Below are 22,860 nucleotides of genomic sequence, written 5' to 3' on the forward strand. Positions count from 1 at the left end.
GCCAACATAATAACTCTTTATGTATAAAGTAATGCAACAGAGAACAATTTAAAATGACTTCTCTGTTGAAGATAGTGCTTTCAAACTTTGATTTCTATAATGTTACTAACTTCATTCACAGAATTTTTCAAAAGTTGGGCCTCACTCCAAAAAAACAACTTTATTGGTGGAAATGACAAAGAGCAAAGTACACAAAGAATTCCTGGAGTTTCTTACCAAGCAAATGGGCAGGGAGGCATCCAGTCGGACTGATACGGGAAGGGTAGGCATCCATCAACTTTGCCCTCACATAAGCGTGAAGTTGTTCATATAATGGTTTAATCTGAAAAGCTCAGGAAGAGAGTTTAAGACCAAGAATAGCCTATTTCCAATCCCCAACACTAAAAATAGGAGCTTCTTTAGACAAGTAGAATTTCCCTAAGTTCTAATTTCTTCTCCTCTGAAATATTCTGGAGAGTTTGAAAGCATTCATTCTTCCCAGATATCGATGATGACTAGTTCCACTGCATAAAGCAATTAACACACCTGGAGGGATACAGATCCCAAAAGGAAGGCAGATGCAAAAAAACATTCATACTTCCTTCATTTTTAAACTGAAGTATCATTTACATATAAAATTCAACCATTTTAAAATATATAGTTTCGTGAGTTTTAATAAAAGTATACTGTTGGACAACCATCACTACCGCTTGGTTTTAGAACATTTCCAACATTCCCCAAAGTTTCCTTGCACCCATTTGCAGTCAACTCCATTCCCACCCCCAGCCCCAGCTGATCACTGAACTGATTTCTTTCTCTATCGTTTTGCCTATTCTGCACATTTCATATAAATGAAACCATACAATATGTGACCTTTCATGTCTGGCTTCCTTCACTTGGCTTAATGTTTTTTAGGTTAATCCATGTTGTTGCATGTATCAGTGTTCATTCCTTTTTATTACTGAGTAGCATTTCATTGTATGAATACATCAGAGTTTGCTTCATTTAGTATCTTAAGGATAAAATTCACCAGCTGAAGGATGACTAGGTTGTCTCCAGTTTGGGGCTATTATGAGTAATATCTCTATAAACATTCATGCGTAAGTCTTTGTATGGCTATATGTTTTCATTTCTTTCACATAGATCGCTAAGAGTGAAATACCTTAGTCATATGGTAAGTATGTGCTTAACTTTTTAAGAAAATGCCAAACCATTTTCCAAAATGGCTGTACCATTTTACATTTCTGTCCGTAGCACTTAGTACTGTCAGTCTTTTTTTTTTTTTTTTCTTATTTTGGCTGTGCCGGGTCTTAGTTGTGGCATGCGGGATCTTGAGTTGCGGCATGCAGACTCCTAAGTGCGGCATGCATGCAGGATCTAGTTCCCTGACCAGGGATCGAACCCCGGCCCTCTGCATTGGGAGCGCAGAGTCTTACCCACTGGACCACCAGGGAAGTCCCTGTTAGTCTGTTTTAATCACAGCCATTCTGGTGGGAATGTAGTGGGCTCTTTTTTTTAAATTGAAGTATAGTTGATTTACACTGTTGTGTTAGTTTCAGGTGTACAGCAAAGTGATTCAGTTGTGTGTGTGTGTGTGTGTGTGTGTGTGTGTGTGTGTGTGTGTATGTATATACATGCACATATACATACATATATTATTTTTCAGATTCTTTTCCATTATAGGTTATTATAAGATATTGAATATAGTTCCCTGTGCTATACAGTAGAACCTTGTTGTTTATCTATTTTATATATAGTAGTGTGTATCTGTTAATCTCAAACTCTTAATTTATCCCTCCCCCGCTTCCCCTCTGGTAACCGTAAGTTTGTTTTCTATGTCTGTGAGTCTGTTTCTGTTTTGTAGATAAGTTCATTTGTGTCATCTTTTTAGATTCCACATATAAGTGATATCATATGATATTTGTCTTTCCCTGTCTGACTTCACTTAGTATGATAATCTCTAGGTCCATCCATGTTGCTGCAAATGGCATTATTTCATTCATTTTTATGCCTGAGTAATATTCCATTGTGTATATATATATACCACATCTTCTTTTTCCATTCATCTGTCAATGGACACAGGCTGCTTCCATGTCTTGGGTATTGTAAGCAGTGCTGCTATGAACATTGGGGTGCGTGTATCCTTTCAAATCAGTGTTTTCCTCTTTTCCGGATATATGCCCAGGAGTGGGAGCGCTGGATCATATGGTAACTCTGTTTGTGGTGGTTCTTAATCATGGTTTTAATGTGCCTTTCCCTAATAACGTTTTATTTGCTTATTTGCCATTTGTGTAATTTCTTTGATGATGTACTTACTCACATCTCTCGCTCATTTCTTTTTCGGGGGGATTGTTTGTCCTACTTCCGTTTTTGATAGCTCTGCCCAGCTATGGCTGTGACAGAACAGCTTCACATAAGAAGCTGGAAGGCATGGGGATGTGGGGGTCAAAATGAAGGAAGAGCGAGACATTGAGAGGTGTCTATGGGGCACTTCTAATAGGACTCTCCCTTCCTTAGAACATCTTCCTTAGCCAAAGATAAGGAAACAACAGTATCAAGTGTCCTGAGGAAGGAAGCAAAGCCTGTGGCTCTGCTAACAAAGGAAGACAGCACAGGCCCCACCTAGCTCCTGAAACCCATGCCTTCTTATAATGTAAAAGACCGCTCCTTCCTATAGTCTTTCCTTCTCATAATCTTCCTGTTGGTAACTGCTGCTCAATGGCTAAAAGGGAGAGAAAAACAGAGCAATTCCGATCACCTGCAGCAGTTGCCCTGTGATTCTTCACAATCTTGCCAGGCTCTAATATTCCATAACTCTGAGGCCTGGGAACGACCAGCCAGTGTGTTAAGAACAAGCCAGAATGCTTCTGGTCCCTGTCCCTTCTTCCTGCATGCTGCCCTACGTCTGTCTCTGCAGACAGTTCCTTGTTACCTCTGCAAAGGTACGTTCCACATCTGTGATCAACTGGTCGCGGCTGTAGTCATAGTCACTTGCCCCCGTCACTTCATAATCCCCTCTCCAATAGTCCCCATAGTCCTCATAATCTGTTTTTAAAAAGAAGAAAAATGAGAACATCTGGAAAGAAAGAGATAAAGCACAATATACATAGAATAGCTTTCCTGGGAGGTTAAAAACTCCAAAAACCTGTCACATTTTTATTGCCCTTCTAAATATCAACTCAAAGGGATGCAAATAAATAATAACACTAGCTAATGTGTCCAAATTTTAATTCATTATCTCATCTACTAAGCACAAAAACTCTACAAGACAGACAGTATTATAATCCCCGTGGTGCAGGGTAACAGCCTGCTCTTGGCCGGTTAAACGATTCGTCCAAGGTCACACAACTGGTGAGGGGCAGAGGTGCACTCCAAGTCTCCTAACCCCAGGTCCCTACTCTCTCCATAGGTCAATTTGCATCCTTAGCTTTAAAACGTGTGACTGGATCTTTAGATTCTCATTTTGCTCAGGGCCTTATATTTTCAAATCTAACCCAACTCATCTTGGACACGGCCACAGTGGGCCTGTGTTTGCTGGCAAATTGAACGTATGCTTCATGTAGTGTCTTGTTATCAGGAAATGCAAGCTTGTGTCAGGGTAATAGTTAATAAAGTTTGTAAATGTATTTTAGCAACTTTTATTTTTACATGCACGTTGGCAATGGATGATCAGGAAGATGAGGAGACAAGTAAATATTTGGATGGAAGGATGTGGCGATGGGCTCCTGTCTCCAGCTTGCCTGTGGCTTGAGAACATGAGTTTAAGTGGTAGTGAAAGACATTTAGAAGGAACAGATGAAAAATGTTTTTCCTTCCTCAACCCCAGAGCATAAATTAATTCATAATGCCATGGCTTCGGCTCATTATTCAGGCTGGAGGGTAAGTTAAGAGATATGGAAATTCCGCACCATGTTAAGATTTTGATGACCACGTGATTTGAGTTATAATTACAACTACAGAGAATAGTAGGTTTCCAGCCTAAACTACTCTGATTTGTTCCGTTCTGGGATACCACTCTGACGTAAACACACAAATGACCTTTGAGAATGAACTGTGGCCAGATGGGAGTTTAGGGGAGAGATGGTGTCTCTGACTCTCATCCTTTCTGGTAAATAGAATCGATCAATCCCCCAGACTACCTCAGGAACCCTCGGGGGCCTGAGCCCTTCCCAGACAACTGATTTGTTTGAGGCCTGGTAACTTAGTCTCACTCTTGAGCCCTTTCAACTGTACAATGTCAATTCACCTTTCCTTACTCCCTGGTGGTCTCCTCTTTGAGACACGTAACCTAATTGTTCAGCAGGTGACTGTTAAACTAGGAATACCCCTTAGATCAAAGGGCAGGCTTGGTGATTCATGAGAAATAGCCCCGAAGCCCTGCAGAGAGCTTCAGAACCGCCACAGCCCAGCAAACTCACTGTTGGCTCTGGCCATCTCATTTTCCAGGACCACATACTCTTCATATAATGGCCTCAGCTGCTTGCCGACCTCAGCCCTCCAGCCTTCCCAAGCCCAGAGTCTCCGATTGTAGTCTTTGCTGTTTTCCATTATGTCATCCAAACCTATTATCGCAAAGTACCCAAAGGGAAATAAACATGCATTTGTAAAGTTTTTATTTGTAAAGACTTATATGAAATTTAAAGAATTAAAAGGCTGGCAGACATCAAGGTCATTAAGTTGTTCAATGAAATCTCATGATTCGTTCATTTCCTCACCCTTATTATAGTTTCAAAAGATTTCTGCAGAGAAAATAAACGACTGAGATCATTGAACTATTAATTTCATTAGATTACTTGAGTGTGACAAAATTCCCAGTGTAGTTTTGTTAAAACTTAAAAGAGCATCTGTGTGCTGAAACACACACATTTGGAATCTTCCCCTCTTTAGATGATCCATCTGAAAGGCACAATGTCGTCATCTAATGTTAATCTCATTTTTAAAGCTTGGAATAAAAAAAAGGAAATTTTATAATCACTGCTCAAAATTAATAGCCCACCTGGTTCAAGTACTAAGCACTCCTGTGTATTTGGGTCCAAAACTTTCCCACTACTGTAGATGGTGCTCATTGTACTTAGAATTGCGTTCAACTGCAAATTAAAGATAATAAACAATGTTAAAAGTGGAAGATGTACAAAAGAGAATGCTAATGTAGAGATGTCCTTTCAACCATGTGATTTTTTTATGCCTCAAAATACAGCAGTTCACATCTTCTTGGCTAAGTATCTTCTTTCATGTAGGGTTGGAACACCTCAGTTAAATTTTCCCACCGTCGACTAGCACAGACGGGCCTTATAAGCACATGATAAATATATGTGGAGTGACTAAAAAAACAAAACAAAACAGATCTACCAAAATCCCAAGAATGTTTCTCACCCATACACGCACAGAGCAGTGCATTTCTTATTCCATTCAGCCTTCACTGAGTGCACATTTATTGAACATCTGCTATGTCCTACACTCTGACAATTATGACATGAACAAGTCACTGGTCCTCAAGGACCCCACAATCATGCGACAGTGAGACAATCATGAAACCAATGATTACATAATAGAGTGACAGGTACTATAACTGTGGCCAAAAAGTGATGTGGCAGCATGGGGGGGTGTGTGGATAAATTAATAACCTGGAGATTCAGGAATGGCTTCAAAGAGGGGGCACAATAGAGCTGTGTCTTGGAAGAGAGGTAGGAATTGGTCAAGTAGAGAAGGGAAGTAGAGGACAGAGCTTACAAGACAGAAGAAGGTTGAGAAAGACAAGGTATTTTCAGGGAGTGGTGACATGAGAGAGAAAACTGGGGTAGTGGTGTTGATTGAGGGGCATGGAGGATGGGAGAATAGAGAGGGAAGTAGGGGCAGATCATGAGCAGCCTTCTATGCCTTACTGACTTTTACCCTGTAGGTAAAGGAGCATAAAGGTAATAGAGTAAAGCAGTGCTACTCAAAGTATGGTCCATGGACCAGTGCAAGTCAGCAAATAGTTTGTTTCTCGTCTATGAGAAGCACAGGAATTGAGAGAATAAAGGTTTATAAACTTTTAAAAACGATTTGATATTTCCATGACAGTTAAGCATGTGATCAATGAAATTAACCAAGCACTGATCTGCAATGGATTGAAAATAAAGAAAGATAGGGAAGAAGGGAGGGAGGAAGGAAGAAAGGAAAGAAGGAAGGAAGGAAGGAAGAAAGGAAGGAAGGAAGGAAGGGAGGGAGGGAGGGAGGGAGGGACTGGTTCTCTCCCATAGATGATTTAAGAATCACTGGATGAACGGCCCTGTTTCCCCTTCTCCTATTTCTCTCTTCCGTTATTCCTTCACTCTACTACAAGAGCCATTATCCTAAAACATGAAACAGATCTCATGCTTAAAACTTCAACAAGATCCCACAGTCCAAAGGAATAAACCCAAGTCCCTTACCATGGCACAAAACCCCTCCTGCTCTCTTTCTCTACCTGCTTTTTCCATCTCCCCTCCTTCCTCTCCATTGAATTCATGCATCCTTGAGTCTCCCCTCCTCCCAAACACTTCAAGCTCTTCTTACACACATTTCAGTGATTTTTAATCCTGGCTGCACATCAGAATTATCTGGGGATCTTTTTAAAATACAATGTCCAGTTTCCACCTAGACTAGACCAAGCTCTAGATTGTAACAGAGCAACGGGCAAGACGGTGTCCTTGTGGAAAAGATGGGGCAGGGCGAAATGGATAAAATAAAGTGGATTAATAACTATTTGAATAATGGGCCCCAAAGAATGCAGAATAATAAACAACAGCTTGTAGAAGACACAGGCCATATGGTTTGACCTTTGTCCTTATCGTGCATTTTTCTTTTTATAGATGCAGATAAGAACACAGTACCAGAGGGCAAGCAGCTGAGAAAGACTTTGATGTTAAATAGGCAAATCTTTTAGATAAAAATATTTCAATAGATCAAATCAAGGGTCTGTAAATTATGATTTGCAGACCGAATCCTGTCTGCTGCCTGTTTTTGTAAAGTTTTATTGGAACACAGCCATGCCCATTTGTTTCTGTGTTAGCTGCGTCTGATTTCCCGCAACAAGAGCAGACTGACTCAGTGGGACAGAGACAGTATGGCCCACTAACCTAAAATATCTACTATCGTTCCCTTTACAGAAAGAAAGTTTGCTGACTCCTGGGCTAGAGAGATAGGATGAGAGATTTTTATTTTAACAGGGGTGAATGTAGGCTTTCTTGAATTTAGACAAACTACCTACATAAGAATAGAATTTTCAAAGGTATCATTTTTGGAGCAACATTGGTGGAAGAGATTTGGAGACTTTCTTGACAGTGATGTTGAGATGAATCAACCATGGAATTTGACTGTCAAAAAACCAAAGCAAGCAAACAGGAGCCTAATGTAATCCTGGGCTGTCTTAGTAGATGTAAAGCACAGGAGGCAGGATGTCGTACCCCTGCTCACCTCCAGGCAGACCCAAACCCACTCGGAGGGCTGTGTTCAGTCCAAGGATACTGACAAAATGAAGCCAGCAACTAGGACTGGTTAGGGAACTTGAAACCATCGTATAAGGACAAATGGACAGAGTGAAGGATATTTAGCCTAGAGAAGAAAAGACTCAACTAGTTAAAAAAAAAATTACCTGCCTTCCTTTATTTAAAGACCATTATGGGAGAGAGCAATTTGGCTCGAGAAGGCGGTACAGAGTGGAGGAAAAGCACTTTATGCTCAATGGAAGGAGTATCTTGCCATCAGTTAGAGGGATCCACATACGGAACTGGCCTCTTGGAAAGAAGTGAGTCGCCCATCCCTGAAGCAGTTTGAGCTGGGGTGGTTTAGCCATTTGTTAAAGAAGTTGCAGAGGAGAGTCAAGAGTCAAAGGGGTGGGGGAGGATCAGACGACATGCAGGGCTTCTCAAGCTTAGCACCACTGACGCTTTGGACCAGACGACTCTTGTCTTTGGGGGCTTCCTTGCGCCTTGTAGTGTTTAGCAGCATCCCTACCCGCCAGATGCCAACAGCACCCCTCAACAGTTGTAAAAACCAAAAATGTCTCCAGATATTGTCAAATGTCCCTGGCGGGCAAAATCACTCCCGGTTGAGAAGCACGGACATGGACTAAGTGCCTGGTCCTCAGGAAGGTGCCCTCTGTCACTGTGTCCATATACACCACAGCGCCCTTAGAATCGTGCTTTAACAATGTGTCCCAACATACCAGTGTCCTACTTCACTCTCAAAGGATATCGGTTTGGATGATAAGTTACGTGGCCACCCTACCGAGGCACAGAGCTCTTTCTATTGTGAGCATTGCTATCTTGGCAGATAAAGGCAGCAGCCAGGGGTGATATTAATGTTTAAGATTTCCCCAATATTTCAACTCTTGGGGTCAATGCTAGCATGTCACGTACTCGTTTGCTCTTGTCTGCTGAGAGCACTGAGGTCCCACTCTGCTGAAGGACCTGCAATTGACGCTTGAGTGTGAGATTCTGAATTTCTTCTAGTGGATAAGTTTTGGCAATCCTGGATTGTTCTTCATAAAAGGCAGACCATTTGGCCCCGGCTGCATTCTGAAACAACAAAAAATAATAATAATAATAATAATAAAGTTGAAGTTAGAATGGCACTGCTCGAATAGATAGAACAGAAGATATAGTCCAAAGAGCATCTGGTGGAACATTTAATATTTCCTGAGTGATTTAATTCTCTACTTTGCTGAAGGTCAAAGTTTAGGTTAAGAGTGACCAAGCCACACTTGGTCACACTCTCTTTCTGACCTAGTGCTTAGTTTTCCCAAGGGTCCTGTCCCCAGAACCGGAAGTGAATTCTCACAGATGATTCATGTTGTGAGGCCCTGGAAGGTATGGTCTTAGCACTTGTGACGTGGGCGAGTTGTTCAAGGATTCAAGGACGAGCACTCTAAAGGGAGAGTCCAGCAGAGCTCAGAGCGGACTTCCTGGGCATACAGCTCCTCATGGCGATGAGAATCGTAAGAAATGAGAACCAGTTTACAGGAAGCTCCATGGTGCCATGATTTACCAGAGATTCTGATCTTAAAGTATGATCCCCAGTCAAGGTTGCCCAGAACATGGCCATTTGGTAGCTGTGGTGATTTTCTACCAGCAAAAGAAACCAATAAGCAGGTGATGATGCCAGGATTCACTTGCCCCCCCATCTTGACCATCAGTAAGCAAGTGGACTTCTCCAGACTTATCCAATGCAGTCTTCTCTCAGCGCACAAGCTCATTTCCATTTATCAAAGACTGAAATGAGCAACTATTTTGTACATTGTACTTCTCCAGACCCTATAAAAGAGGTAGCATATGAGGCAAGTAAGAACTCCATTCCTTGAGTCAGACACTTCTGACTAGCTATTGTGACCCTGAACAAATTACTTAGCCTCTCTCAGTCATGTTACCTTACTCGGAAAATGAGAGTAATAATAGTAGAACTTACCTCAAAGGGTTGCTGTAAAGGCGAGAAAATTTAACAAGCAATATAATGCCTATCAAAGTGCCTGATATATCCCAAGCATTTAAAAATCATAGCTACTTTATCACTTACAGGGAAAAAAGTCCTTGTCCTTAAGTGGCTGACAGTTTTATCAAACAGATAAGATACGCATCGTGAATGTTTCACTACTGAAACAAGAGCATATGATAATGTATAAACTATGAGTGGGGCTAAGCAGTTCCTGTTACAGGGACCAGATTTGGCAAGCCCTCCTGGAGGAGGTGGAACTTAAGACAGACCTTAAAGTAGGTAGGAGATAGATGGGTGTAGAGTACTTTGCAAAATAATTTACCTCATTTGGTCTTCTTAACAACCCCACGAGATAGAAAATTATTCTATTTCCATTTTTCCTATGTGTAGAAAGGGGCTAAGAGAAATAAAAAGTGGAGCTGGTAACTAAATGCCGGCATTTGAATCCTGGATCCTGTGGTGGGCAGACACTAAGATGGCTCCTGTGATCCCTCCTTCCTGCTGGGGCACCCTTGTGTGTCCCCCTCCCCTTGAGGGTGAGCAGGACCTGTGCCTCACTTCTAACTGGGAGAATATAGCAAAAGTGACAGGATATACATGTTTATGTTACATAAGGTTGCCATTTTTATCTTGCCAGAAGACTCTCCCTTGCTGATTTTGATGCAGCAAGATGCCATGTTGTGAACTATCCTATGGATAGGGCCACATGGTGAGGAATTGAAGATGGCCTCTGACTGACACCCTAAGGACCTCAGTTCAGCAACATATGAGGATCTAAATGCTACCACTAACCACATTAGCTTGGAAGTGGATTCATCCCCAGTTGAGCTGCAGATGAGACCACAGCTCTAGCCGGGACCTTGATTGTAAGCTTATGAGACTCAGAAGCAGATCCAGCCAAGGTGTGCCTGGAGTCCCGCCCCACAGGAACTGTGAGATAACAAGTGTGTGTTGTTTTAAGCTACTACGCTTGTAGTAATCTCTTACTCAATAGAAAACTAGCACAGATTCCAAAGCAGGACTCCAGACATGACTGCACTCTCTAGACCAAGGAATTTTACTTTTATCCTGTAAATACTAGGGAGTCACTTAGGGGTTGCAAGCAGGTGTGTGACATGATGAAAGTGGTGCAGGAAAGGGACAACAACGGATCAGACAAGAGATGAAGGGAATAGTTGCAGTGAAATGGAAAAAGATTTCTCTCTTTATTGAGCACACACAACCCCTCAGGAACTACTTCTCAGTTAATCTTCACAAACAATCTTGTGAGGTAGTTGTGATTGTCTCCACTTCACAAATGAGGGAAATGAGGCACAGAGCAGGTAAGTAACTTTGCCTAGGTCACACAGCTAGCAACTGGAAGAAACAGGGTGTCAACCCAGAAATGTTTACCTCCAAAGCTAATGCTCTTAACCACTGGCTATAGATTCGACATATTCTGTTCTTGTCTCTAACATGCCCGAATGAGAGGGAGTGAGCTATGGAAAGAGGAGTTCGGTCTACAGCACAAATTCATTCATGCAACCCACCACTCACCTCTCAGTCCCTACCCTTTTACATCCAATCCAGAATGACTGACAGCAAAATTTCTAGTAAAACTTTGATCCCAAATTAAGGCAATTCTTTTCTTTTCAATCTACTTTGGAAACAGCTCATTATTCCCAAAAGGCCCCAATCTTAAAATATTTTTTAAAAATTATACTGCATGTGGGAACTTTGAAGATATCTGTTTTATTTTATTTATCGCTACCATATACAAGTGTTATACTTTATATCACAAAAAAATTACTTTATGTTGCCTTGAATTTTGGCCCCTGAGGACACACTGTTCCATCCCAAGCTGTTCTTTTTAATATTGCTTACAATCTATTCCATATTCATGCTATAAGGCTCCCAAGCCTACATAAAACTGACAGCTCAGAAGTTATACAGAGAATCAAAGTCAGTTCATACATACCAACCAAGTAACACAGACAGTGCTTGAGAGCTATATGTCATTTTTGGATTTGAATGATGAACGAATTGAAGCATATACAGTAACCTACGTAGTTACAGGGTTCAAAAGGAACCATTACAAATCAAATAAGTGGCATCCCATACTGCCTCTGTGCAAAGGCAGGAGAGCAGCAGCTAACACAGCAAAAGTTTCCACAGCCATTGATGGGGGTTTGGGGTCAAGACACACATTACTCAGTACAATCACAGGAAGTTAGAACCCTCTCTGACTTCCTACATATAACTACAGTGGATACCATATTCTCATCCTACAAGAGATCCTTTGTAATTTCAAGGACTGAAAATGTAAAATCCTAAATTATATTTTAAAACACTCCAAAAGATATCCTGCTCTTTTTGGCCCTAATGATATGCAAGTTAAATATGATTTCATTATGCTTTTAAATGTTTTCATATGAGCTTCGTCTTAAGCCATAGGTCTGTGGTCTCTACACAAATTATGATAGTTTTATATAAACAATTAAAATGCTTTTGTGATAAGTTGTTTGAAATGAAAACAATTAAAATCTCATTTTCTTTTTTTCTATAGTTCACTATCAACCCCTAAACCACTTCTTCCCCTGTAGGTATGAGAGTTCCCTGAAGACAGAAGATGAAAAACTGAACGGAACCTTAGCATCCAAACAGTGACTTGGAGCCCAACAGGCTCCCAGGGAACCCTCCACGCTCAGGTCCCATATGCTGGTCCAGTTTTCATATATAGCTCTCAAAACCACATCAGATTCAAAGATGAAAACTGCCTTGGTTACTTTTCAAATATGCCCAGATACTTGCATATTTTTAAAAACAGCTTATTCTATTCAAGGAAGTAGGTAATCTAAATTACAACAATATTGTTTTGCCATGAGAATCAAAAATTTATTTTTTCTTTTTTCAGATGGGAGGAAGGGGTATGGCTGAATTTTATCTCATAGGGAAAAAGAAAAATCCACTCACACCTGAAACTGGGTCCTGCCAGAAAGTGGCCCACTAGATATATATTTGAGATATTTCATAATAAAAAATATAATGTAGTATAAGTAACATAGCAAATATCACGAAAACCTCTACTCAGATTTTTTAAACGTTGACACTTTGCAATAGTTGCTTGAGACATATTTATTTAGTGGTTAGAATCAATAATACCATATTATATACTCAAAAGTTCCTAAGAGAGTAGATCTTAAATGTTCTCACTACAAAAAAGAAATGGTAGGACTTCCCTGGTGGCACGGTGGTTAAGAATCCACCTGCCAATGCAGGGGACACGGGTTCAATCCCTGGTCCAGGAAGATCCCACATGCCGCGGAGCAACTAAGCCCACGTGCCACAACTACTGAGCCTGCGCTCTAGAGCCCATGAGCCACAACTACTGAGCCCACAGGACACAACTACTGAAGCCTGCATGTCTAGAGCCCATGCTCCGCAACAAGACAAGCCACCACAATGAGCCCGCACACTGCAACGATGAGTAGCCCCCGCTCGCCACAACTAGAGAAAGCCCTCACGGCAACGAAGACACAACACAGCCAAAAATTAATTAATTAATTTAAAAAACCCCACATATTCTTAGAAGTGGAATTGATGGGTTAAAGCAATTTTCAGCTCCTGTAGATATTGTTAAATCTTGGTAAATCTGATTTTATGTCAACTCGGTGTTTCATTATTAATATAATGTTATCCCTCTGATTATTAATGAGGTTAAACATATATATGAGGTATATAAATATATATATATATTCAAATTTCCTCCTTTATGCATTTGCTGCTCATATCTTTTCCCTATTTTTCTAGTGAATTTCTGTCTTTTTTAACACTTAGTAAAATTTCTTTATAGATTCTGACTGTTAATCTTTTGTTAATTATATGTATCACAAATGTTTTCTCAAGCTCTGCTTCTTGTCCTGTGTGTGTCTGTGTGTGTAGGTTTATGATGTCTTTTAGTGCACAGAAGTTTCTTTCTAATCCTAATGCAACTGATTTGCTCAGTCTTTTCCTTTATAGATTGATCCTTTTGTCTCTTATTTAATAAATCATTCTAAAACAAAAGTCATTTAATAAACCATTCCTGGGCTTCCCTAGTAGCACAGTGGTTAAGAATCCGCCTGCCCTCTCGGACTTCAGACTATACCACAAAGCTACAGTAATCAAGACAGTATGGTACTGGCACAAAAACAGAAATATAGACCAATGGAACAGGATAGAAAGCCCAGAGATAAGCTCACGCACATATGGTCACCTTATCTTTGATAAAGGAGGCAAGAATATACAATGGAGAAAAGACAGCCTCTTCAGTAAGTGGTGCTGGGAAAACTGGACAGGTACATGTAAGAGAATGACATTAGAACACTCCTTAACACCATACACAAAAATAAACTCAAAATGGATTAAAGACCTAAATGTTAAGGCCAGACATTATAAAACTCTTAGAGGAAAACATAGGCAGAACACTCTATGACATAAATCACAGCAAGATCCTTTTTGACCCATCTCCTAGAGAAATGGAAATAAAAACAAAAATAAACAAATGGGACCTAATGAAACTTAAAAGCTTTTGCACAGCAAAGGAAACCATAAACAAGACGGAAAGACAACCCTCAGAATGGGAGAGAATATTTGCAAATGAAGCAACTGACAAAGGATTAATCTCCAAAATTTACAAGTAGCTCATGCAGCTCAATATCAAAAAAACAAACAACCCAATCCAAACATGGGCAGAAGACCTAAACAGACATTTCTCCACAGAAGATATACAGATTGCCAACAAACACATGAAAGAATGCTCAACATCATTAATCATTAGAGAAATGCAAATCAAAACTACAATGAGATATCATCTCACACCAGTCAGAATGGCCATCATCAAAAAATCTAGAAACAATAAATGCTGGAGAGAGTGTGGAGAAAAGGGAACCCTCTTGCACTGTTGGTGGGAATGTAAATTGATACAGCCACTATGGAGAACAGTATGGAGGTTCCTTAAAAAACTAAAAATAGAACTACCATATGACTCAGCTATCCCACTACTGGGCATATACCCTGAGAAAACCATAATTCAAAAAGAGTCATGTACCACAATGTTCATTGCAGCTCTACTTACAGTAGTCAGGACATGGAAGCAATCTAAGTGTCCATCAACAGATGAATGGATAAAGAAGATGTGGCATAATATATATACAATGGACTATTACTCAGCCATAAAAAGAAACAAAATTGAGTTATTTATAGTGAGGTGGATGGACCTAGAGTCTGTCATACAGAGTGAAGTAAGTCAGAAAGAGGAAAACAAATACCATATGCTAACACATACATATGGAATCTAAAAAACAAACAAACAAAAATGGTCATGAAGAACCTAGGGGCAAGATGGGAAAAAAGAGGCAGACCTACTGGAGAATGGACTTGAGGATATGGGGAGGGGGAAGGGTAAGATGGGACAAAGTGAGAGAGTGGCATGGACATATATACACTACCAAACGTAAAATAGATAGCTAGTGGGAAGCAGCCACATAGCACAGGGAGATCAGCTCGGTGCTTTGTGCCCACCTAGAGGGGTGGGATAGGGAGGGTGGGAGGGAGGGAGACACAAGAGGGAAGAGATATGGGGATATATGCATATGTATAATTGATTCACTTTGTTATAAAGCAGAAACTAACATACCATTGTTATACTCCAATAAAGATGTTAAAAAAATTAAAAAAAAAAAAAAGAATCCGCCTGCCAATGCAGGGAACACGGGTTCAAGCCCTGGTCCGGGAAGATCCCACACGCCATAGAGCAACTAAGTCTGTGCACCACAACTACTCAGCCTGCACTCTAGAGCCCATGAGCCACAACTGCTGAGGCTGCGCTCCACAACTACTGAAGCCCGTGCACCTAGAGCCCGTGCTCTGCAACAAGAGAAGCCATCGCAATGAGAAGCCTGCGCTCCCCAATGAAGAGTAGCCCCCGCTCGCCACATCTAGAGAAAGCCCATGCGCAGCAACGAAGACCCAGTGCAGCCAACAATAAATGATAATAAATAAAAATAAATATAAAAAAGAAATCTTATCTATAAAAAAATAATAATAAACCATGTCCAACCAAGAGTCACCTATATAGCCTTATAAAAGTTTGTCTTACTTTTCCTATTTAATTTTTAGTCTATCTTAAATTTATTTGTATCTGTTACATAAAGTAGGAATGCCTTGAGCTTTGGCTCATAAAAGGGTCCCTACAGATTTTTAAATTTGCTTCTTTTTACCAGAGCTCTACGAACCTGAACAAGTTTTTTGCTAATTTCTTGGCTCAATATTCCTGCACCCTGCTAGTAGTGTAAATTCATTTCCCACACCTATTAAAAAAATTCACAAGTGAAACCTGATTTTGATCAGGTCTCTAGATCAGGACTCTGCCCACCATTTGTTTTTGTAAATGAAGTTTTATTACAACATATTCACACCCATTTGTGGGCTGTCTATGGCTGCTTTTGTGCTACAATGGCAGAGTTGACTGGTCTACAATGGCAGAGTTGAATAGAGGCTCACAAAGCCTGAAATATTTACTACCTGGCCTTTTATGGAAAAAGTGTGCTGACCTCTGCCCCGGATCTATACATTTACAGAAAACACAGGAGTCAAAAGAGCATGTTAAGCAATATTATAGGGACATAATCAGCAAATCCAGAAAGTGGGAGTTTCTATAGGACTAACAGTTCAGTACTTCTGCGAATAAACTGCAAAACAAAACAAAACAAACAGAAAAATGATGGAGGGACTCTATAGGCTAAAAAAGACCTAAAGTACATCTGCTAAAATGATCAAGAGAGGACCTTGTTAGATCCTGATTCAAACAAACCAGCTGAAATTTTTTTAAATGAGACATTAGGGTACATTTGAATACTGACTAGATATTTGATGGTATTGAGGAATTATTATCATGTTTTTGACATGGTACTGTTATTAAGGTTGTTTTAAAAATTCTTACTTTGAGAGCTAGAAAGTGAAATATTTACACGTAACATATAGTTATATGATGTTGGGGATTTCCTTCAAAATAATCCAATAAACATGGGGTTGGGTAGAAAAATAAAACAAGATTGGCCAAAGTGTTGACAATTGCTGAAGCTGGGTGATGGGTATAAGGAGATTCAACATACTAGTCCTTCTTTTATGTGTTTGACAATTTTTACAATGAAAAGTTTAAAAAAAAATCCATATAATGGAATACTATTTGGCAATAAAATGGAACCAAGTAATGATACATGCTACGGCATGCAAAGTGAAAGAAGCCAGTCACGAAAGACCACCTAGTGTATAATTCCATTTATATGACATGTCCAGAATAGGCAGATCTATAGAGACAGAAAGTAGATCAGTGGTTGCTTAGAGCTGGGGACGGGGGAGGAAGAATGATTACTAATGGGCGTGTAGTTTCTTTTGGGATGATGGAAATGTTCTAAAATGAGATGGTGATGACAGTTGTACAATTCTGCAAATATACTAAAAAGCATTGAATTGTAGACTTTAAATTGGTGAATTTTATGGTGCATAATTGTATCTCAACAAAGCTGTTGTTAAAAGCGCTCAATAGTAAAAGCAAAGAAAAAAAACCCCACCTTATTCCCTAGCTCCTATAACTGGCTCTGAAACACCCATGGAACCGCTCCAAACCAAGGATTTAGCCAAAATTAAATGAATTCTCTTTTGCCCAGTTACCTGGCACACACTAAGAAGCAGCGGCAGTTCCTGACCACCAGGCCGCTTTCCCTGGGTGTAGCTCGTGGCTGCCTGGTGTCCTGTCAGAGTGCTTAGATCAGTGAGTAACTGTGTCAAATTTGGATGGAATTAAACATGTCATTTTGAGTTGCTCAAGTTCAGTTTCACCAAATTACATCACTCAACTGGGACATCATCAAGTTTTCATGACAAAGAAAAACTAGTATGAACAGGCCTCCAATGCACTTGACTCATGTTAATCCTCCACATGTGGAACTTATTCATTCACCAGTTATCCACTGAAAAATCTTGGCTGGGCCCATCCACCCTCTTATGTTTCAAGAGACAAAAAATAAGTGACTTGCCCAAGGTATCACAGCCAGCTCAGGAGAGTCAAGATAGCATCAGATTCCCTGAATTCCACTGTATTTGCATCACACTGACTTTTCCCAACCCCTGTACCTGGGTGTAGGTACTTGTATGTGTTGGGGAGTGTGGGACAGATTCATTGGAGACAGGGTTGGCGTCTACATTCTTTCCTTGGGTACAGAATAGCAGTTTAAAATGACCCTTCTCTGGGTTCACTGTGCCCCCAGCCCTAAAGACAGCGGAAAAGGTTTAGGAAGCAGGTGTGCCCAAGGACTCTAAGGGCCCTGACCACCCAAAGGGTAAGTGTGGGCCTCCTGCTCTCTCTTTACAACTTCTGATAACTCAACAAGAAATATTTATGAAGTGTTTTTGGAGACCTCCAGGGCTCCAACAGGGCAGTCTTCAACACGCCCTTCAGCTGCATGCACAGGAATTTGGGGCAGCTGTAGTAGTTACTGTCAAATACTGGAACAGTGAACCAGGATGCCCCTGCCAGTGACGGGATCCTTTCGCTCTCTTCCAGGGATAAAAAAATTGTCCAGGGACCTCCTATGTTGCTAGAGAGCTTCCGACTTTGCAAAAAAAAAGAAAAGAAAGAAAAAGAAAAAAGAAATCCTTTTGATTGACAAAGGACTCTTTCAAAAATAAAACCAACAATAAACTTACAAAGGGGCAATGCAAAAAAGTAATGTCATTTTACTGAGAAGAGAATTACAGTTTAATTGGTGAATGTTCGATCTCAAACATGAGAACAGTATTTGCTCTAAAGCAAGTATTTGGTAATTAATTTTCAGTGAGTTTCTGAATTCTATGGAAACCTGTTTTGAACCAAGCTTTTTTCCTTATCTCTGTCTGATGGGCCTCTCCTAAGCAGGGAGATTTGGGGACACTATACTGATCAAGTTTTGCTGCCTTCTATTATTTTAAGCTATAGTCTCATGACTTGATCTGAGAATCGCCATACTGCGTCAGACTGATTGGCTGACAAGCCCAATATTCTGACTCTGAAAGTTATGCCAAGGGATAATTAGGAAATGGCAGATTGCCCTCAATAATGTCACCCTGATGGGATATGAACAGACACATGTCATACAGCCCAAATTTCTCTTCCTGTATTACTTACCTATTGCTACAATAATACTACATAACAAACAACCAAAAATCTCAATGGCATGTGTTCATTGTTTACGTGCCTAGAATCACTGAGGGTTACCAGGCAGCTCTGCTGATCTTGGCTGGATTTGCTTACAACTCTGGGGGATTGGTTTCAGACGGGACAACTATTCCACACATTCCCTCACTCTTTAGCTGGCCAACCCAGGCATGTTCTCATAGCAAAGCCAAAGGTGCAAAGAACAAGCCCCACTGTTCAAGTCCCTTCCAAGCCTCTACTTGCATCACATCTGCTAACAGTCCATTGGTCAAAGTAAGTCACATGGCGAAGGACACGATCACATCACCTTCAGTGGGATGGCACTGCAAAGTGACATAACCTTGGGTGTTGATATAGGGAAAGGTAAAGAACTGGGTCCATAAATGCACTTAACCATACTTCCTTACCCACAGTGGATCTGCAATCCTTACATTCACTTAAATACTACGAAAACCGACTTATAGTTTTCAATGTCTCACTGTTTTAGATTAAAGAATGGCCTAGTTTTACAAGTCTTACCAGTTTTACCACCTGTAATGTAAACAGCACCTCCTCCTATTTATTGTAAATTTCTCTCTTTTGAGCTTTCAAAGGCACCATCTTTCTAGTCTGAAGAGAGTTGGCCGATACAACTGGGAACACTCTATCCTTTCTTGTTCCCGCTCAGACTCAGTTTTTTTTTTCTTTTTGAGTCAGGCTTTGGAGAGCTAACTCTGCTTTCTCTTCTAACTCTCTCTGATCGCCCTAAATCACTCCAGTGGCTCTTGGGGAACACGCTCCGTTTCTCCAGTTCTTTCTATTGATAGCCACCGGCAGCAGATCATATCTCAGTCTCCTGCTCATTTCGTGCCTCTTGTACCACCAGCTGCAGTGCCCGTTTCATCAGGGGATCTCAATATATGTGATAAGAGAACAGAAGAGCTATTGCTCTCCCTGTGCATTGCCCCCTCCCCAGGTAAATCCACACAGGTGCACTAATGCACTAACGTGCCCTTCACCATTGCTGGAGGAAGGACATATTGGGCCCCCTGCTTGCTTCTTGCATTCAGATATTTTCACTTTTCTTTAAAGGGCCCATACTGTCTGCAGTTCGACCACACTTTGTGGATTTGTGCCCTTTCATTTCTGGCCTTTCCTCTAATCAACAAGTGCAATTCAAAAATGACAGCACTTAAGATCCAAACGTGAATTCAACAAACATCACTACATCTGGGCGTACAACATGCCCTTCTCAGCAAGCGGGCCCTCAACAGAACTGTTACATGTCTCTTGAGCAATTATAACTCCCTTTCACATTCACAGCAATGATATCGTATTGTTCTCCCAGGCTCACAAGCATTGAGCACTATTTTGGTGGTTTTGTGTATTAACTGTCGTCCCAGCAACCCTATGAGGCAAATATGAGTGTTACGCTGTTTTTCACAGGCAGAAAAACTAAGGCGGAGAAAGGTTCATTAACTAGCTCACGTTCACCCAGGTAGAAAGTGGTGGAGCCAGGGTTTGGACCTCAGCAGTCTGACTCCAGACCTCTTAGGCATGATGCCGGTCGAACTTCACCACCACCTGCGGACAATTCGGCTAAGAATGAAAACAGAACCTTTTTTTTTTTTTTTTTTTAAATTCCATATATACGGTGTTAGCATACCGTATTTGTTTTTCTCTTTCTGGAGGGTGGAAGGGAGACGCCAGAGGGAGGAGATATGGGGATATATGTATAGGTATAGCTGATTCACTTTGTTATAAAGCAGAAACTAACACACCATTGTAAAGCAATTATACTCCAATAAAGATGTTTAAAAAAAAGAGAATGAAAACAAATGCACAATGCACTTCAGGTACCTCCAACAAAGATCAAATAAAAAGTGAGAAAAAAGCAACAGTGAAGAGGTGAAGAGAGGTAAGACCAAACTATGAGACAAGAAAAATGCTCTCCTATGACAACACTGGGCTGTCAAAATCTCCTGGATCTCTTTAAGCTTTAGAAAACTAGGGGGAAAAAATCTCCTGAGGAATTCAGATGAGGCAGCAGGTCTCAGATTGGATCTGTCCAGAGAGCAGCAGTAATTTAATTTACATGCAACCGACTATTTGAGAAAAGAAGCTTCTGAGCTACATTTTTGAAAGAATGTATTGCTGTACAAGTGTCATAAAAACTTTTCTTAAATAATGTCACTCCATTTTCAGCACTGCTTTGGGATATGTGAGGGAAGAAATCCCCTAAATCCTTGCACTTGTCAAACAAAACATCTTGCTTTCCCAGAGCATTCTGAGATCTGTCAGAATTGGTTTGATTATGGTTTTTCTCGGAGGGTTCTGCGGATCCCGTATGCTCTGGAAGTCCCTCGGAGCTCCGAGACCATTAAGGAAGGAATTCCCAAGTCCAGCCTCACCCGACCCCTGGTAATCTTAATTACTGGCTAGCTCTTTCACTAAGCCTCCAGTTGCATTTTTCTCAGTTAATAGATCATTTGTAGAGAGTCTTTAGACATTCCTGTTGACATTGTAGGCTTGGGAAAATTATTAACTCAATAACTTATGGCATTTCTATGAACTGCTTTGAAAGCCTGACTATGATGAGAATTATGGTGGCAACTTTCTAAAGCATGTTCACTGGTTTCCAAGAATCTGGACTGAGACCAGTGAATTATTTTGTTAACAATTTTCCAAATGAACCAAAGGTCAATTGTTCGGCATCTGGGACTCCAGAATCAGAAATACTGAGGCAAACATCCAACCTCACAGCTCGGAGCATTTCTTTGATTTCCCTTTTCAGTTTCCTGGGCAGTAAGCTGATTTTTAAGAAGCAACTGATATCCTTATGCAGCTATAGGAGAGAACTCACCATCTTTTGGACATTCTCATCGGTAATATTGGTGTTATAATTCCAAGAAGCAAGTGAACTTTGATAAGACAGGTCTTCAGCTTCACGGTCAAACTTCTGCAAAAATGTCTTGGCCCGTTCCTCAGTGGCGGATTGAGCAGCCGTTACAGCAACAAGGCTGAGAAGGAGCCAGAAAGAGCCTGACATCTTGCTCTGTGCGCCAAGATCCCATCCACTGAACAACTTCCCTAGAGTAAAACCTCCTCATGAGATTTTCTCTCTCATCAGCCTTTGAACTTGGGTTGGGCACTGAGCAGGAAGATTAAAAAAAAAAAAAAAAAGGAAGAAGAAGAAAAAACAGTAAACAATCTGCTGAACCAACACAAAATTCATCCTGGAGAGGACAGATATGTAAACAGATTTTAGAATGATTTCTTAAAGGAAATCAAATAAACAAATGTTATTCATTAATCCTAGAGAATCATAGCTCTCAAATTTTATGGCCAAATCAAAACTTGTCCATTTGCTTAGTATGTTCCTTAAAATCTGTTAAAGATACACTGAAGGTGTTATGATTTTACAGTGACCAACGAACTCTAGAATTAGGGGTCACGGGGGTAATGTTGGGACTTACACGTTTTAGAGACAATTCCATTAAGTCACTTCTCTCTCCTTCCTTTTTATTTTACACTCATATTCACAGAAACTCTATCTGGGTAACATTTTCCCTTCCTAAATAAACAATTTTGCCCTTGTCTCTATAGAATTCATTTTTTTCTGATAAATTTTAATTTCCAGGGCCAATTTTTAAAATTATGAGACCACCCTCCACTCCACAAGTTAACTCTCCTGATTTAACTTGGAAAAACTTTAAAAGGCTCCTTTTCTCTTTCTCAGATGATCGTGCTAAACACTGGTTCTATGACTAACTTCACGGTGGGCCTCCATCCCTTTCACTTACCTGTTCAAAGCTTGGTCAAGGTCACAAGGAAATCAGAATGCCACCACATGGTATGAAATTCAGCGAGTGTCCATCTCAAGTTCTGGTCACCCATAGCCATGTATCATTGCATAAAATTCAAAGAGACTTTAGTGGTTATCCTGTAGAATCTCAGGAGCTGGACCACTGTCCTCATTCCCAGGGTGTAGGTATGAGTGTCATAGGTACAAGAGAGGAGCCACTTTAAATGGCAGGGCTCATGGGCCTGCTTGACTGTGGTTATGAAACCTTCACACAGGGAAAACATTTCTTTACCCAAAAAACAAGTCTTCCAGGTCCAGGTGAAATGGCAGTAACCAAGCCTTTAAAAAAAGTTTCCACTACTTCTCCTTATTCCAAAGTTGTACATGTTATTGTAGAAGAGGAAAAAAATAATAAGTAACTGTTTAAAGT

General features: G+C 40.5%; 1 protein-coding gene across 1 annotated transcript; it reads right to left on the bottom strand.

Annotated features, from left to right (window-relative positions):
- Positions 1 to 216: 216 nt before the first annotated feature.
- Positions 217 to 22,550, bottom strand: LOC132514283 (angiotensin-converting enzyme 2-like; the record flags this gene model as incomplete). The annotated part of the gene is made up of 7 exons (XM_060138907.1): positions 22,429 to 22,550; positions 21,489 to 21,776; positions 8,361 to 8,519; positions 4,976 to 5,066; positions 4,398 to 4,541; positions 2,912 to 3,024; positions 217 to 322 (listed from the first exon to the last, which is right to left on the bottom strand). Coding segments are annotated over exons 2-7 (799 nt in total), but the record flags the coding sequence as incomplete, so codon positions are not given.
- Between the last annotated feature and the right edge of the window lie 310 nt (positions 22,551 to 22,860).

Source organism: Lagenorhynchus albirostris, unplaced genomic scaffold (assembly GCF_949774975.1).
Source record: "Lagenorhynchus albirostris unplaced genomic scaffold, mLagAlb1.1 scaffold_434, whole genome shotgun sequence".
Taxonomy (NCBI): Eukaryota; Metazoa; Chordata; class Mammalia; order Artiodactyla; family Delphinidae; genus Lagenorhynchus; species Lagenorhynchus albirostris.